The sequence below is a fragment of the Hippocampus zosterae genome, chromosome 4, assembly GCF_025434085.1.
Source record: "Hippocampus zosterae strain Florida chromosome 4, ASM2543408v3, whole genome shotgun sequence".
Classification (NCBI taxonomy): Eukaryota; Metazoa; Chordata; class Actinopteri; order Syngnathiformes; family Syngnathidae; genus Hippocampus; species Hippocampus zosterae.
Window position 1 is genome coordinate 29,189,728 of NC_067454.1, and position 15,226 is coordinate 29,204,953.

Sequence of the window (15,226 nt, forward strand, 5' to 3'; positions counted from 1 at the left end):
GGAAGAGAACAGACAAAGACGTACCTGTATTTGTTGAGACTTTTAAAAAATTAACACCACAGCTCTCCTTTTTTCGGAGCTGCAACAAAAACTTATTTAATAAAGCAGCGACACAGTTCACTGAACCAACAGCAAGTTATAACATTGGAAGCATGTCTCCATGATATAATAAAAAAAAAAAAAAATCCTCATCTCACCCCTCGGGTGGTGTCCGTCCCTCATTCAGCTCGGGTCCTCTACCAGAGGCCAGGAAGCTTGAGGGTTCTGCGCAGTATCCTTGCTGTTCCCAGCACTGCACATTTCTGGACTGAGATGTCCGATGTTGTTCCCGGGATCTGTTGCAACCACTCATCTAGTTTGGGGGTCACTGCCCCGAGTGCTCCGACCACCACAGGCACGACTGTCACCTTTACCTTCCAGGATCTCTCCAGCTCCTCTCTGAGCCCTTGGTATTTTTCGAGTTTCTCATGTTCCTTCTTCCTGATGTTTCCATCACTTGGGACCGCGACATCCACTACAACGGCTTTCCTCTGCCCTTTATCTATGACCACGATAGATTATATATACTGTATATATATATATAATGTATAATTATTAATTAATTATATAATATATATATATATATATATATATATATATATATATATATATATATATATATATATATATATATATATATATATATATATACATACATATATATACATATAGATAAGATATCCTTTATTCGTCCCACACACTGGGGACATTTACAGCCTCCAGCAGCAAGAATGTATGTAGAAAGAAGAAAGGAGACAGAGAAAAAAAAAACAACAAACATCTTTCAATTAAATACAATATGAACACAAATGGATAAATCGCAGTACTATTTACAATTTTCCTTCACATCATTTAATTATTATTATTATTATGATTGTTATTTTTTATTCATCAGCCTGACAGCAGTCGGTAGGAACGAGCGTCGGTATCTCTCCTTCTTGCAGCGCGGGTGTAACAGTCTCTGGCTGAAGGAGCTACCAAGTGCTGTCAGGGCAGGCTGGAGCGGGTGGGAGGGACTGGCCATCATAGCTTTTAGCTTAGTTAGCATCCTTCTGTTGCCCACCTCCTCCAGAGTGTCAAGGGAGCAACCCAGGACAGAACTGGCCTTCCTGACCAGTCGCTCCAGTCTCTTTCTGTCCCGGGCTGAGATGCTGCCTGACCAGCAGACAATGCCATAATGGATGGCCGAGGCCACCACCGAGTTATGGAACGTCTTAAGGAGTGACCCCTGAACCCCAAAAGACCTCAGTTTCCTGAGTAGGAAGAGTCGGCTCTGTCCTTTCCTAATCAGGGTGTCCGTGTTTGTAGACCAGTCCAGTTTGTCGTTCAGAAGAACACCAAGGTACTTGTAGGAGTATATAGATACAGTACAGTACTGTATACTCGATGCGACTCGCTGTTGTTTTGCAGCTTCTCGCGGACCGTTTGCGGACTTAAAAAAAAAGTTTTAGGTATTTTTACTGTTCTAGTATTGCTGTTTGTTTGCGTGTTATTGGACTTTGCGATATTTCGTGTGAGTACTCTGTGTTCTATTGTACCTTGCCGGTCAATAAAAATATACATTTTACCTGATGTTATGATTGGAACAAGAGGGTTCCCCAGATAGCAAGAAGTATTTTCCAAGTCTTTTGTGGCATGTTGCCATTTGATGTTGTTCCATGTTAAGTGTCTGTGACATTCTGCTGTTCTTTGGTTTTCCGAGACCCCATGTTTACGTGAGGAGTCCAACCACAAGAAGTGAAATTCTTCTGTTATTTGTTTTTTTGCCCTCATGTGTGATCATGTGAGAGACAGTCACGCCAGAAGCAGTGACAGAAGGCTCAAGTGTTGACAAAGTTTGTAATTTCCCCATTGCGGGACAAATAAAGGATATCTTAACTTAACTGTAAGCAAGATAAGAGAGCTTGTCTTTACACCCCAAAATATTGCACGTGAACTCACACAAATAGACATCATAATCTAAAAAATTACAATGCGAATAAAATAGTTTTGTGTGTAGATACCAGAAAATCAGTGGGCTGTTTGATATGAAGGGTGGTTTGGGTTAGGCAGTATTCATATATGGGTGCATGTTAATCTGAAGAAACTATGGTAATTTAATTGGTATATTAGAACATACTAGAAAAGCTTGACATTCTAGAAGTAAGTTAGATCAATTAATCAATTCCTCCTCTACCACTTACACTGCTCATGTCATTGCTTGGTTTTTCCCCAGAGCGTTTTAATGTATTCTTCCTACCTTGCCTCAACTTGGACATCTATGGAGAGTGTATGATGCAGATTACCCAAGAGAACATTTACCTCTGGGACATTCACAAGCCCTGTACCAAACTGTTCACCTGGCCACTCTGCTCCTTGCGACGCTATGGACGTGATGCCACTCACTTTACCTTCGAGACAGGAAGGTAAGACTCGATGCATGCAGTCTCCTGCAGTCAGACCCATCATCAAGGGCACAGGGGGGCGTGCCTGCCCACCAAGTTGCTTGTGCCCCGCACTCCTACCCTTCAGCATTGAGTCTCAAAAATTATTTTCAATTTTAATGGAACTATTATTTTACTTTGTCATCGTACAAAAGGCCACAATATCCTAGTTTGATAACCTATACAATGGTTTCCCAATTTACATAATGTGGATAACTGTCACGTTCTGCCCGAGGCGATGAACAGATCTCCTCGTACAGAACAAAAGAAATAAAGGGGTGGATTCCCAGTAAAGCAGACACGGAAAGATCTTGTCAGGAAAACAAAAAGAGTCTTTAATGACTAACAGAAAGAGCCCGACAGGGAAACGGTAAACAAAAAGCGCTGGTCAATTAAGGACCAGGAAATAAGGAAACAACCGCCGAAAACGTTCGCTGAAAAAACAAAGTGCGAGGAAGTACTGATTGGGCAATATATATGTATACAATTTAGTGACTAACGCGAATAGCAAGAGTAATGGCCGCAAGGCAAGAAGGCTACGAGTAATCTACAATAGAGGAATTAGCACGAGAGAACAATGGCACGGCGTAGAATTCTCCGGCAGTGAGTGGACTGCCAGAGCCTCTTAATAAAGGCAGATAATCAACCCGAAATAACGGACAGGTGTGCAGTTGGCGGAGGGAAATGCCCGCCACCTGCTGGCGGGCACGGGACGTGACAATAACATTCCTGTGTGAAAAGGGAGTTTAACAATTCAGTGTCACATGTGGCTCAAGCACAGGAGGCGGAGTATGCACCACAGTAAGTAAGGAGTTTGGGGCTAGTGCAGTTTGGTTAACAGTGTGTGTTGATGGCCATGAAGTTGTGTCATTCTTTATTACGTGTCTACAAGCACATTGTTCGAATCGGCCATTGTTTCTTCCACCCAAATATTTTGTTAGTGTTTTCCCTATATATGATCATTCAGTTGTTAACATGAAGTCAGGTACCAGAAGTAGCACCAATTCAGTGTCGCAATCAGAACACAGACCAGAAGTGCTGCTTCTGTGTGACACACAGACATTCTCTGAGTACGTCATCCGTTGGAGGCTTCTCCTTGATGTATTCATGGAGCTTGGATGTTTCATTCTGGACAGTGGCTCTCACACTCACTAGTCCCCGGCCTCCTTCCTTTCGGCTTGCGTACAGTCTCAGGGTGCTGGATTTGGGATGGAACCCTCCATGCATGGTTAGGAGCTTTTGGGTCTTAACGTCCGTGGTCTGAATTTCCTTGTTGCCAGTTCGAGGCTGCCATTGGCTTGTGGCATACCAAGGTACTTGTAGCTGTCCTCAATGTCTGCTATTGTTCCTTCAGGGTGTGAGAGCCCTTCAGTGCGGACTACCTTTCCTCTCTTAGTCATCATCCCACTACATTTCTCAAGCCCGAATGACATCCCGATGTCGCTGCTGTAGATCCTGGTCGTGTGGATCAGTCTATGTCCCTTTCGCTCTTAGCATACAGCTTTGTCATCCATGTAGAGGAGGTGACTGATTGTAGCTTCATTTCTGAGGCGGTATCCATAGCCTGTCTTGGTGATTACTTGCCTTAGTCGGTTCAGTCCTATGCAGAACAGTGGTGGGGAGAGTGCATCACCTTGGTATATGCCACATTTGATGGACACTTGGGTAAGTGGCTTCAAGTGTGGTTTTCCACATCCTCATTGAGTCCGCAACGAAGGCTCTTAGGGTCCTGTTCACCTTATACAACTCCAAGCATTCAATGATCCATGTATGTGGCATTGAGTCATAGGCTTTTTGGTAATCAATCCAGGCTGTGCACAGGTTGCTACGTCGGGACCTGCAGTCTTGTGCGACTGTTCTGTCAACCAGGAGCTGATGTTTGGCTCCTCTGGTATCTCTACCAATGCCCTTCTGTGTTTCGCTCATGTATTGATCCATGTGTCCACTTACCTTAGCCGCAATGATGAGCTTCCATGTTGTGGAGAGACAGGTTATTGGCCGATAGTTGGATGGGACTGCACCCATTGAGGGATCCTTCATGATCAGGATCGTTCACCTTTCGGTTAGCCATTCTGGGCGAGTCCCATCCCTCAGCAGCTGGTTCATTTGTGCTGCTAGGCGCTCATGGAGTGCTGTTAGTTTCTTTAGCCAGTAGGTGTGGACCATGTCCGACCTGGTGCTGTCCAGTTCTTCATATCTGAGACTCTTTCCTGTATGTCTGCCACTGTTATGGTAACTAGGTTCTGTTCAGGGAGGTGTCTGTGCTCCTCTCTCAGGGTCACCAGCCATTGTGCACTACTGTTATGTGCAACCTCCTTCTCCCATATGCCTTTCCAGTACCTTTAAGTTTCCAGTCTTGGTAGGTCAGCGTCTGTTGTTAGGACCCTGCCACTGAGCATACACTTTCCCAGGCTGTGTTGCGAACAGCCTGTTTATTCGTCTGGCCTCAATCTCTTTCGTGTACCGCTTTAGGCGGCTGGACAAGGCTTGGAGCCTTTGTTTGGCAGTTTCGAGTGCTTCAGGTATGGTCATCTGGATGTACCTCTCGGGTGTCGGCCTTTTCATCACACCTCTCTGGGCCTCCGTCAATTGACTCACATCTTTCCGAGCCGCCTTGATCTTAGCCTCCAACCGTCTTTTCCATTGTGGGTAACGTATCTCATGGCTTCCATGGTTGCTCTTATAGCCAAGTATCTCAAGGATCACTGATGCGGAAGCGTATATCAGCACATTGGTTTCCGTGATCGTTACAGTGGGGATCGCCCTCAGTGCTGCATTCACATTTTCCATGAGGCTTTCAGGTGGTACTTCACTTAGCCGTCTTTGCTTTCAGGTCAGTTGCTGCCTCGCTCATCATTTCATTCATTGGGGCTGGCCTCCCAATCTCATCATCTGCATTCATTGGGGCTTGCCTGCCCCCCCAATCTCTGGTATGACCTCCTCCTCTGATCTGGCAGCCTGGGGGCCTTCACCATGGAACCTGCGTTGGACCTCATCAATCTCAAGTTATGACAGCAGCTAGCGTTTGTGGATGTTGAAACACTGAGTTACTAGTTGTTTCATGGTCAACCGTGACTGTGGGTTTCGAAGTAACCAATTAGTCCACATTCTCTGCATGTAACCCCTCTGACTAGGGTTGCTTGAGTAGTAGCATTCCAACAGAGACATTATATATATATATATATATATATATATATATATATATATATATATATATATATATATATATATATATATATATATATATATTATATATATATATATATATATATATATATATATAGGATATATACAGGAGTATGGACTGGAAACCCCAAGGTCAAAATGGGAAACACCTCCGAAGGTGGTGGAGAATGACAGAGCGAAGATCCTGTGGGACTTCCAGATCCAGACTGACAAGATGGTAATGGCGAACCAACCAGATATCGTGATCATAGATAAAGGGCAGAGGAAAGCCGTTGTAGTGGATGTAGCGGTCCCTAGTGATGGAAACATCAGGAAGAAGGAACATGAGAAACTCGAGAAATACCAAGGGCTCAGAGAGGAGCTGGAGAGAGCCTGGAAGGTAAAGGTGACAGTCGTGCCTGTGGTGGTCGGAGCACTCGGGGCAGTGACCCCCAAACTAGATGAGTGGTTGCAACAGATCCCGGGAACAACATCGGACATCTCAGTCCAGAAATGTGCAGTGCTGGGAACAGCAAGGATACTGCGCAGAACCCTCAAGCTTCCTGGCCTCTGGTAGAGGACCCGAGCTGAATGAGGGACGGACACCACCCGAGGGGTGAGATGAGAATTTTATATATATTTATATCCCTCCCACCCCCTCCAGCCCGCCCTGACAGCACTTGGTAGCTCCTTCAGCCAGAGACTGTTACACCCATGCTGCAAGAAGGAGAGATACCGACGCTCGTTCCTACCGACTGCTGTCAGGCTGCTGAATAAAAATAACAACAATAATAATAATAATAATAATTAAATGATGTGAAAGACATTTGTAAATAGCACTGCGATTTATCCATTTTGTGTTTATATTGCACTTACCGTATTTTCACGACTATGAGGCGCCATTAAAAGTCTTAAATTTTCTCCAAAATGGACAGGACGCCTTATGGTGCAGAGCGTCTTTTGTATGCGCTGAGTTCCGAAATCTGACTGACAGCCGACATGCTGTTTACATAGAGAAAAGGCGGAAGTGACTGTGGCCAGGCATGCGGGAAAGAAGTCGGCCAATAAGGGAAGGGTGGGCGTGTATATATACATATATGGAGAGGGAGAGAGAGAGAGAGAGAGAGAGAGAGAGAGAGAGAGAGGACAGGCAAGCTGGGGAGCAGTCCGCCAATGGTGAAGGGTGGGCGTGTAGGTGGACGCTAAAGGGACCCCGCAAGCAGGTAAAAACACCTGTATAGAGTGTGGCAATGTGCATTGTTGCAAAACAACTCCGGTTTTGGTTTCTAACAACCCCCGAAAATAAATTCGACAAAGAGACACGCCTACGAAGCTCAGTTCAAACTTCAAGCCATCGGTTATGCTTTTGGCATGCGTGCCCATCTCACAGCAGCGGTGAAAAACCAAGTCAAGCAAATGAACTTTGAGCTTGTCGTTATTCCCGGAGGCTTGACTAAAGAACTCCAACCGCTGGACACGGCATCAACCGGGCGTTCAAAGTAAAGTTGCGAACGGCTTGGGAACAATGGATGATCGATGGCAAACACAACTTTACAAAGAGTGAGAGGCAGCGCTGGGCGAGTTACGCCAGAATTTACAAATGGATTGTGGCTGCTTGGACGAACGTGTCTGCTTGCACTGTTGTTTGACTTTTTGGCAAAGCCGGCATAATTTCTGTGGAGCCACATGGCAATGAGAGTGACTCTGACAACGAGAGGGAACGCGGCGTTTTTGATGGATTACGGTACTTGCACAATTGTTCAATTCTTTCTACACACACACGCGCTGCCACCATGTTTCGCTCTGTTCTTTACTTTCAAATGTGGGAAAGCTTCACACGAGAGAAATGTTGACTTTGCTCTTGCTGCTCCTTCTTTCCGCTCGGCAATGTGTAGCAACTCACACTAGCATGTGATGCGTTCAATGACAACTGGGATGTGCAGTCCTCTGCTTCTGATACAGAGGATGAGGACTTTGATGGATTTCTGGGTGATGATTGATCGAAAAACGTGATAACATTGTACGATGGCTAAATAAAATACACCCGAACTCAGTTCTGCTTCCGTTGCCTTTTTAAAAACGTGTTTTTAGCTTGTATCTGTATGTCTTGGCATGCTACCGTATGCTTGAGGCTAACGTGTTAGAGTGCGGGCATGCCTGCCGTATGTTTAAGCTGGCGTATGTTTTACCACTGTAAAACTGCGGCCATTGGTACAGTGCGGTCTGTCTATGTGTAAAATACAGAAATGTCACCCATTAATGAGACTGCGCCCAACCGTACGGTGCGTCGAATAGTCGTGAAAATACGGTAATTGAACAGTGTTTGTTGTTTTTTTTTTTTCTTCTGTCTTCTTTCTACCTACATTCTTGCTGGTGGGGACTGTAAATTTCCCCAGTGTGGGACAAATAAAGGATATCTTATCTTATACAGGGTGACCCCAAAAAAAAAATGGGCCCCAACTCTAAATACGCCCTGATTCTTAGTGTTTTGTCTGAATGAAATAAAACTTGTCCAGTACGTGTGGTGGGGTGACCAGTGGCGCATTTGAAGCACTTCAAGGCAATTTTTTTCCTGAGCCCATTTCGCCTGAGTACCGGTACATTGAAATGAATTTTTGGCCGCATTGTGTCGGTGTCGAAACCATACGTAGTATGGCACACGCATCAATCAATAAGCAGATGGAGCTGAATAAACACACACACACACACGCAGAGCTTTATTATCCGGAGGGATCAAATTGTTTACAACTGTAAGTGTCAAGATATCATTTAGATGCAAACACAACCACTGTTGGTCACCAGAATGACTGGCCAGACAGGCTAGCCGTGTTTCTGTCAGAGCTTTGTGAAATAGTCTGTCAGTACTTGACCCAGTTAGGGACAATTATGGGGATGGACATAAACCCACTTCCATCCTTGCTTCATCCATCAAAAACCTTTCGCTCCCCATCCTCTGTCCCCAGAATGGCCTGGACGGAAGGACTGTTCCATCCCAGGGACGGACGCTCCATATCTCAGTTCAAAACTCCGTATTATTATTTGACCATTATTCATTCATTCATCTTCCGATCAGATTATCCTCACAAGGGTCGCGAACCCGGTACCTCTGCACTGTGAGGTCGACACGCTAACCACTGGGTCACGCCGCCTAACATTGTATCTTTTCAGCTAATAAAACTTCACAACTGAATACTATCATCCTTGCATGTTGAAGGCTCTATTCTTGATCACTCTATGACTTTGGTCAAGTACAAAATGAGAGTAAATATTATGTGACATTCAAGACTCTTGCATTTTCATTCTGCTACATCCACATTTTTGCATATATTAACGGCACGCCCTTATCTCTTTATCATGAGCTTTTTTATGTGATTTTCTTAAGTTTTGGGATGTATTGGCTAACCTAGGATCTCGGGATTGTATTTTGTGCCAGCTTTGGCCTTCCTGTGTCGAGTTTGCATGTTCCCCCCGTGCCTGTGTGGGCTTTCGCCGGGTACTCCAGTTTCTTCCTACATTCCAAAAACATGCACGACAGGTTGATTGGACATTCTAAATTGTCCCTAGGAGTAATTGTGAGCGCGAACGGTTGTTTGTCTGTGTGTGCCCTGCGTTTGGCTGGCAACCAGTTCAAGGTGTACCCCGTCTACTGTCTGAGGACTTTCTGGGATACGTTACAGCACACCCGCAACCCTTGTGAGGATAGGTGGATTAGAAAATGGATGGATGGATGGATGGATAATGCAGTGGGTCCAGTTTCTTCCACATATTTCTATATCACTTCCTTCTTTTTTCAATAGGCTGTGTGACAGCGGGGAAGGTCTCTACACGTTCCAGACCAGAGAAGGAGAGCAGATATATCAAAGGGTTCACTCATCCACACTGGCAATTGCTGAGCAGCACAAGAAGGTTCTGCTGGATGTGGAGAGAAAAAACAGAGTGAGAGCCCTTGCTATGACGATGATTGTTTTTATGCCCCAATTTAGGCTTTAGAACGCTACCAATGGCTGAAGCCAGAGTGTATGTACAATTCCATGATGGACAACAGCTATTTCAGACAACAACCATTTGTTTCATTGTTGTTGTTTCATCATTAAAAAAAAAGAAAATCACATGGTTAAAAGAGTACTCAATGGTCAAAAATATTGTTCACGGATGGGGAACCAACACATTTGTTTTTTTAAAAATATTTTTATTGTTTCTTGAACATATAAAATATACAATACAGTAATAAATTGGCAAAAAGTGAAGGCCAGTAAGATACAAAATCTTCAAATCTGCAGGAATTGCATAATGTGGGTTGCAACACAATAAGAACAGCAATGTTATGCACACAGAGTTGAGACAAATACATTGTATCTCTTGAAGGGTAATTTAATAAAGTAAAAACATTTCGGGTTAGATTTGCGTGGACAGGGCGGCCTGGTAGTCGAGTGGTTAGCACGTCGGCTTAACAGTGTAGAGCAGGGGTCCCCAAACTACGGATGATAAATTTTTTACTTGAAATTTTATGACTTTTAGATTGTCCCCACCTGTAGAAAAATTTAAATGTTGTATTTATTCACATTTCGGGGCAAAATGACCCATGATGCAAATGGGGTTGAAATCAAGGTCACAAAGTTATTTACACACCATAGAATGGTTCAGTGTTTTAGTTGTGTCTCAGATCAATTAGTAGAACACGTGAACAAGACGGTAGCAGCCATAAACAAGACAAGATAGGTGGCGTTCTCGTAGATGGCAGAACTTTTTTTTTTTGGATTTCAAGTGGCTATAAAAGAGAGAGTTGTTCAGTTATTATTTATTTCCTGTTTTTTCCGTGAAGAACTCAGAGAGGGTTATTTAGTTATTATTTATTTCATTAATAGTGTTACTGTATTATTTGTTTCCTGACTATGTGGCCCTCACAGGAAAAAGTTTGGGGACCCCTGGTGTAGAGTTACCAGCTCGGGCCTTCCTGTGTGGAGTTTGCATGTTCTCCCCGTGCTTGCGTGGGTTTTCTCCGGGTCCTCCAGTTTCCTCCCACATTCCAAAAACAGGCATGGCAGGCTGATTTGACACTCCAAATTGTCCCTAGGTGTGAGTGCGAAAGGTTGTTTGTTTCTGTGTGCCTTGCGATTGGCTGGCAACCGGTTCAGGGTGTCCCCCGCCTACTGCCCGAAGGCAGCTGGGATAGGCTCCAGCACCCCCGCGACCCTAGTGAGGATAAGGTGGTTCGGAAAATGAATGAATGAATTTGCGTGGACAATATAGAGCAGGGGTGTCCAAACTTTTTGCCAAGGGGGCCAGATTTTATGTGGTAAAATGTCGGGGGGCCGACCTTGGCTGACATTCTTTACATTGAACAACAATATTGTTCAACAAATTTTAGTAAGCCAGTCTGTTTCACATTTCCATTTTTATTTTAATTTCAACAATCTTAAGAATTTCTTTTGGTTCATTTGAAACAGGTATATCACATGCAACTGCTTATTCACTTGACTTTTTCTTAAACAGAAGTCTCCTGAGTGCAAATTGATTGATTTGAAACATAAAATGTATCACCATGACTTTTCAATAGTCACAAAACCTTTGACTCGAACAACAGGGAAATGAACAAGCAATACACATATCCACAAACTGCAAGGATCATTTGAAATATGACATATCAGTCAATATAAACACGGAGTGATGTCTTGTTAACTCGTGAGTGATGCCCTCTAGTCTCTAAATGCTATTACTCATTTAGTGAATGCTATTACTCATTTAGCCACTAGAGGGAAGCAGTACTCTATGAAACATCACTCACCAGTCTACGAGACCTCAGTCAATGCAACACATGTTCCATTGCGCCCAACCTGCGGGCCAGACGGCACTGATTTTATGACAGGGGCCAAGGGCCGGATGAAATTCGACCGCGGGCCGGATTTGGCCCGCGGGCCGGACTTTGGACATGTCTGATATAGAGTGAAAATTCTGGAAGTGTCTCAAAAGGACCAAGGAAGAAACGAGTTTGATTGTTCTGTTTAGCTTTTTCCGCACATTTTCTGCTCGTTTTAATGTTACCGTCAATGAGACTAACAGATTGCACCATTTATTGGTTGAATTTCAGAACTTAAATTCTTCCTATCCCACCATTTCTGGAAAAAAAAAATCAATTTTTTCATTTAAACCTGGAGAAGCCCTTTTTAGTGTTAAATGTCACACAGTAATTTTTCCTAATGGTTTGTGAATGAATGAACATTTTACTTTACAATGTTGTCTTTTTTATTTCCAGTTGATGTTTCGAGGTTCAGAATCAAACTCCTCCCCATCTACCCCGACTGCCATACTGCCCAGATCAGCCTACTGGCACCACATTACTGGAACCCAGCTCAGCATGGACTCCGGTAGGCTACATGCCATCCTTCATGCGTCTCTCCATCCATCTCCACATTGTCTATACAGCCAATTACAGGACTGAAACATACAGACAAAACTCACATTAGGTCTCCAGTTAACCTCTATATTTTTGGACTGTGAGTGGAGTACTCGAAGACAACCCACCCAAGTGTGGCGTGTGAGCGAGGTTTTTGTCTGCGTGAAGGTTTTCTGGCAGGTGAATGTGAGAGTTTTAGTTATAGTTTGATTTTGAACAGTTAATGTTATTATTACTCTATATGCTCTAAGTAATCATTGATGTGTCGTAGTTGAGTCTTAAACTTCATAAGTTTCAAGCAAGTCCCAAGTTACTGTTGAGCCAAATCTAATCTCCTCAAAATTTCAAGTTGAGTCAAGTCGTCACTTGGGTTAAACAACTCATAAGTCAAGTCATCTAATTTTGTTGAGTCACAACACAATGTGTATTAGAGTTTAAACATATTTTTCACCTAGTAGTAGGTTCCAACAACTTTTTTTGTTGTTGATTGTTTATTTGAGGCACAGGACAGGATAGCAACTCAACACCACTTTATTTATAGAACACTTTAGAAATAATTACAGCTGGATACAAAGCGCTGTATTTAAAGTAAAAGTCTGATATAAAAACAAACACAGTTAAAACAAATTATTAACACAAAATAAACAGTAAATACAATAAAACCTGTAGAGTCTCATACTTAGTCCAAAGCCAAAGAATAAAATCATGTTTTCAAGCAATATTTAAACCCCACATTGGCAAATGATAATTATTTAGTTTATGACTTGCAACCATAGCAACAGTGAGCTCCCACATGATCAATCTCTTTTCTATTGGGTGGACATCAAATCCTTGGTTTGTAATGATTTTCGGAAGCTTAAAGAAAACAATTACAGTCAACAATGACAATTACAGCCAAGGCATGATTAGTGGCAAATTACACTGTTAGTGGGGTGAATCTTTCAATATGTCTGCAGTCAATGTATGTGGGAGATGCAGAAAAGGCCAAACTCCTCTATAGGAAGCATTCAAAAGCAACTTAAAAGCACTGCTTGGATTGACCCTTGGAGGAAATCCCAATAGCACCCCTTATGTGTTTGTGGTTGCCTCCCCGGAGAAGAGTTAGGGGGAGTGGAGTGAAAAAGATTTCGAGTTCAGAGGAAGAAATAGGATTGTGTCTAAATAGAGGCTGAGAGGGGGTCCACGTTCTTCTGTTGCCGGTTCCTTTCTTTGGGATGAGCTACCCTTAAACATTAGGCAAGCCTTCCCCTCTGTCCATCTTTAAAATAATCCTTATTTGAGGATTTATTTTGCCTTTATCAAAATAAAAAAGCCCCTCCGTGAGTCGTCACCTTACCGTGGTGGAGGGGTTTGTGTGTCCCAATGATCCTAGAAGCTAAGTTGTCTGGGGCTTTATGCCCCTGGCAGGGTCACCCATGGCAAACAGGTTCTAGGTGAGGGGCCAGACAAAGCACGGCTCAAAGACCCCTTATGATGAGCAAAATATATGGACCAAGGTTTCCCTTGCCCGGACGCGGGTCACCGGGGGCCCCCCTCTGGAGCCAGGCCTGGAGGTGGGGATCGTTGGCAAGCGCCTGGTGGCCGGGCCTACACCCATGGGGCCCGGCCGGGCACAGCCCGAAGAGGCAACGTGGGTCCCCCTTCCCATGGGCTCACCACCCATGAGAGGGGCCAAAGGGGTCGGGTGCAATGTGAGCTGGGCGGCAGCCAAAGGCGGGGACCCTGGCGGTCCGATCCTCGGCTGCAGAAGCTAGCTCTTGGGACATGGAATGTCACCTCTCTGGCAGGGAAGGAGCCCGAGCTGGTGTGTGAGGCAGAGAATTTCCGACTGGATATAGTCGGACTTGCCTCCACACACAGCCTGGGTTTTGGTACCAGTTCTCTTGAGAGGGGTTGGACTCTCTTCCACTCTGGAGTTGCTCACGGTGAGAGGCGCAGAGCAGGTGTGGGCATACTCATTGCCCCCCGGCTCAGTGCCTGTACATTGGGGTTCACACCGGTAGACGAGAGGGTTGCCTCCCTCCGCCTGCGGGTGGGGGGACGGGTCCTGACTGTTGTTTGTGCATATGCACCAAACAGCAGCTCAGCATACCCACCCTTTCTGGAGTCCTTGGAGGGTGTGCTGGAGAGTACTCCTGCTGGGGACTCCCTTGTTCTGCTGGGGGACTTCAATGCTCATGTGGGCAATGACAGTGAGACCTGGAGGGGCGTGATTGGGAGGAACGGCCCCCCCGATCTGAACCCGAGTGGTGTTTTGTTATTGGACTTCTGTGCTCGTCACGGATTGTCCATAACGAACACCTTGTTCAAACATAAGGGTGTCCATATGTGCACTTGGCACCAGGACACCCTAGGTCGCAGTTCGATGATCGACTTTGTTGTTGTATCATCGGATTTGCGGCCGCATGTTCTGGACACTCGGGTGAAGAGAGGGGCGGAGCTGTCAACTGATCACCACCTGGTGGTGAGTAGGCTCCGATGGTGGGGGAAGATGCCGGTCCGTCCTGGCAGACCCAAACGTATAGTGAGGGTTTGTTGGGAGCGTCTGGCGGAATCCCCTGTCAGAAGGAGTTTCAACTCCCACCTCCGACAGAGCTTTTCCCATGTTCCGGGGGAGATAGGGGACATTGAGTCCGAGTGGACCATGTTCCGTGCCTCTATTGTTGAGGCGGCCAATCTGAGTTGTGGCCGTAAGGTGGTTGGTGCCTGTCGTGGCGGCAACCCCCGTACTCGCTGGTGGACACCAGCAGTAAGGGATGCCGTCAAGCTGAAGAAGGAGTCCTATCAAGCCTTTATGGCCTGTGGGACCCCAGAGGCAGCTGACGGGTATCGATTGGCCAAGCGGGCCGCCGCTTCGGTGGTCGCCGAGGCAAAAACCCGAGCGTGGGAAGAGTTCGGTGAGGCCATGGAAGCCGACTTCCGGACGGCTTCGAGGAAATTCTGGTCCACCATCCGACGTCTCAGGAGGGGGAAGCAGTGCACCACTAACACTGTGTACAGTGGGGATGGGGCGCTGCTGACTTCGACTCGGGACGTTGTGAACCGGTGGGCAGAGTACTTCAAAGACCTCCTCAACTCCACCAACACGCCTTCCTTGGAGGAAGCAGAGCCCGGGGACTCTGAGGTGGGCTCTCCTATCTCTGTGGTTGAAGTCACCGATGTAGTTAAAAAGCTCCTCGGTGGCAAGGCCCCAGTGGTGGATGAG

The 15,226-nt window shown here is 45.3% G+C and overlaps 1 protein-coding gene across 1 annotated transcript in view; it reads left to right on the top strand.

The window, feature by feature from the left end:
- Positions 1 to 15,226, top strand: part of dok4 (docking protein 4) — a 54,128-nt gene that overhangs the window by 36,923 nt on the left and 1,979 nt on the right. The window contains exons 5-7 of the mRNA XM_052064096.1: positions 2,255 to 2,444; positions 9,425 to 9,563; positions 11,881 to 11,992. Of these exons, the coding sequence (XP_051920056.1) occupies positions 2,255 to 2,444; positions 9,425 to 9,563; positions 11,881 to 11,992 (441 nt within the window). The remainder of the gene's footprint in view (positions 1 to 2,254; positions 2,445 to 9,424; positions 9,564 to 11,880; positions 11,993 to 15,226) is intronic.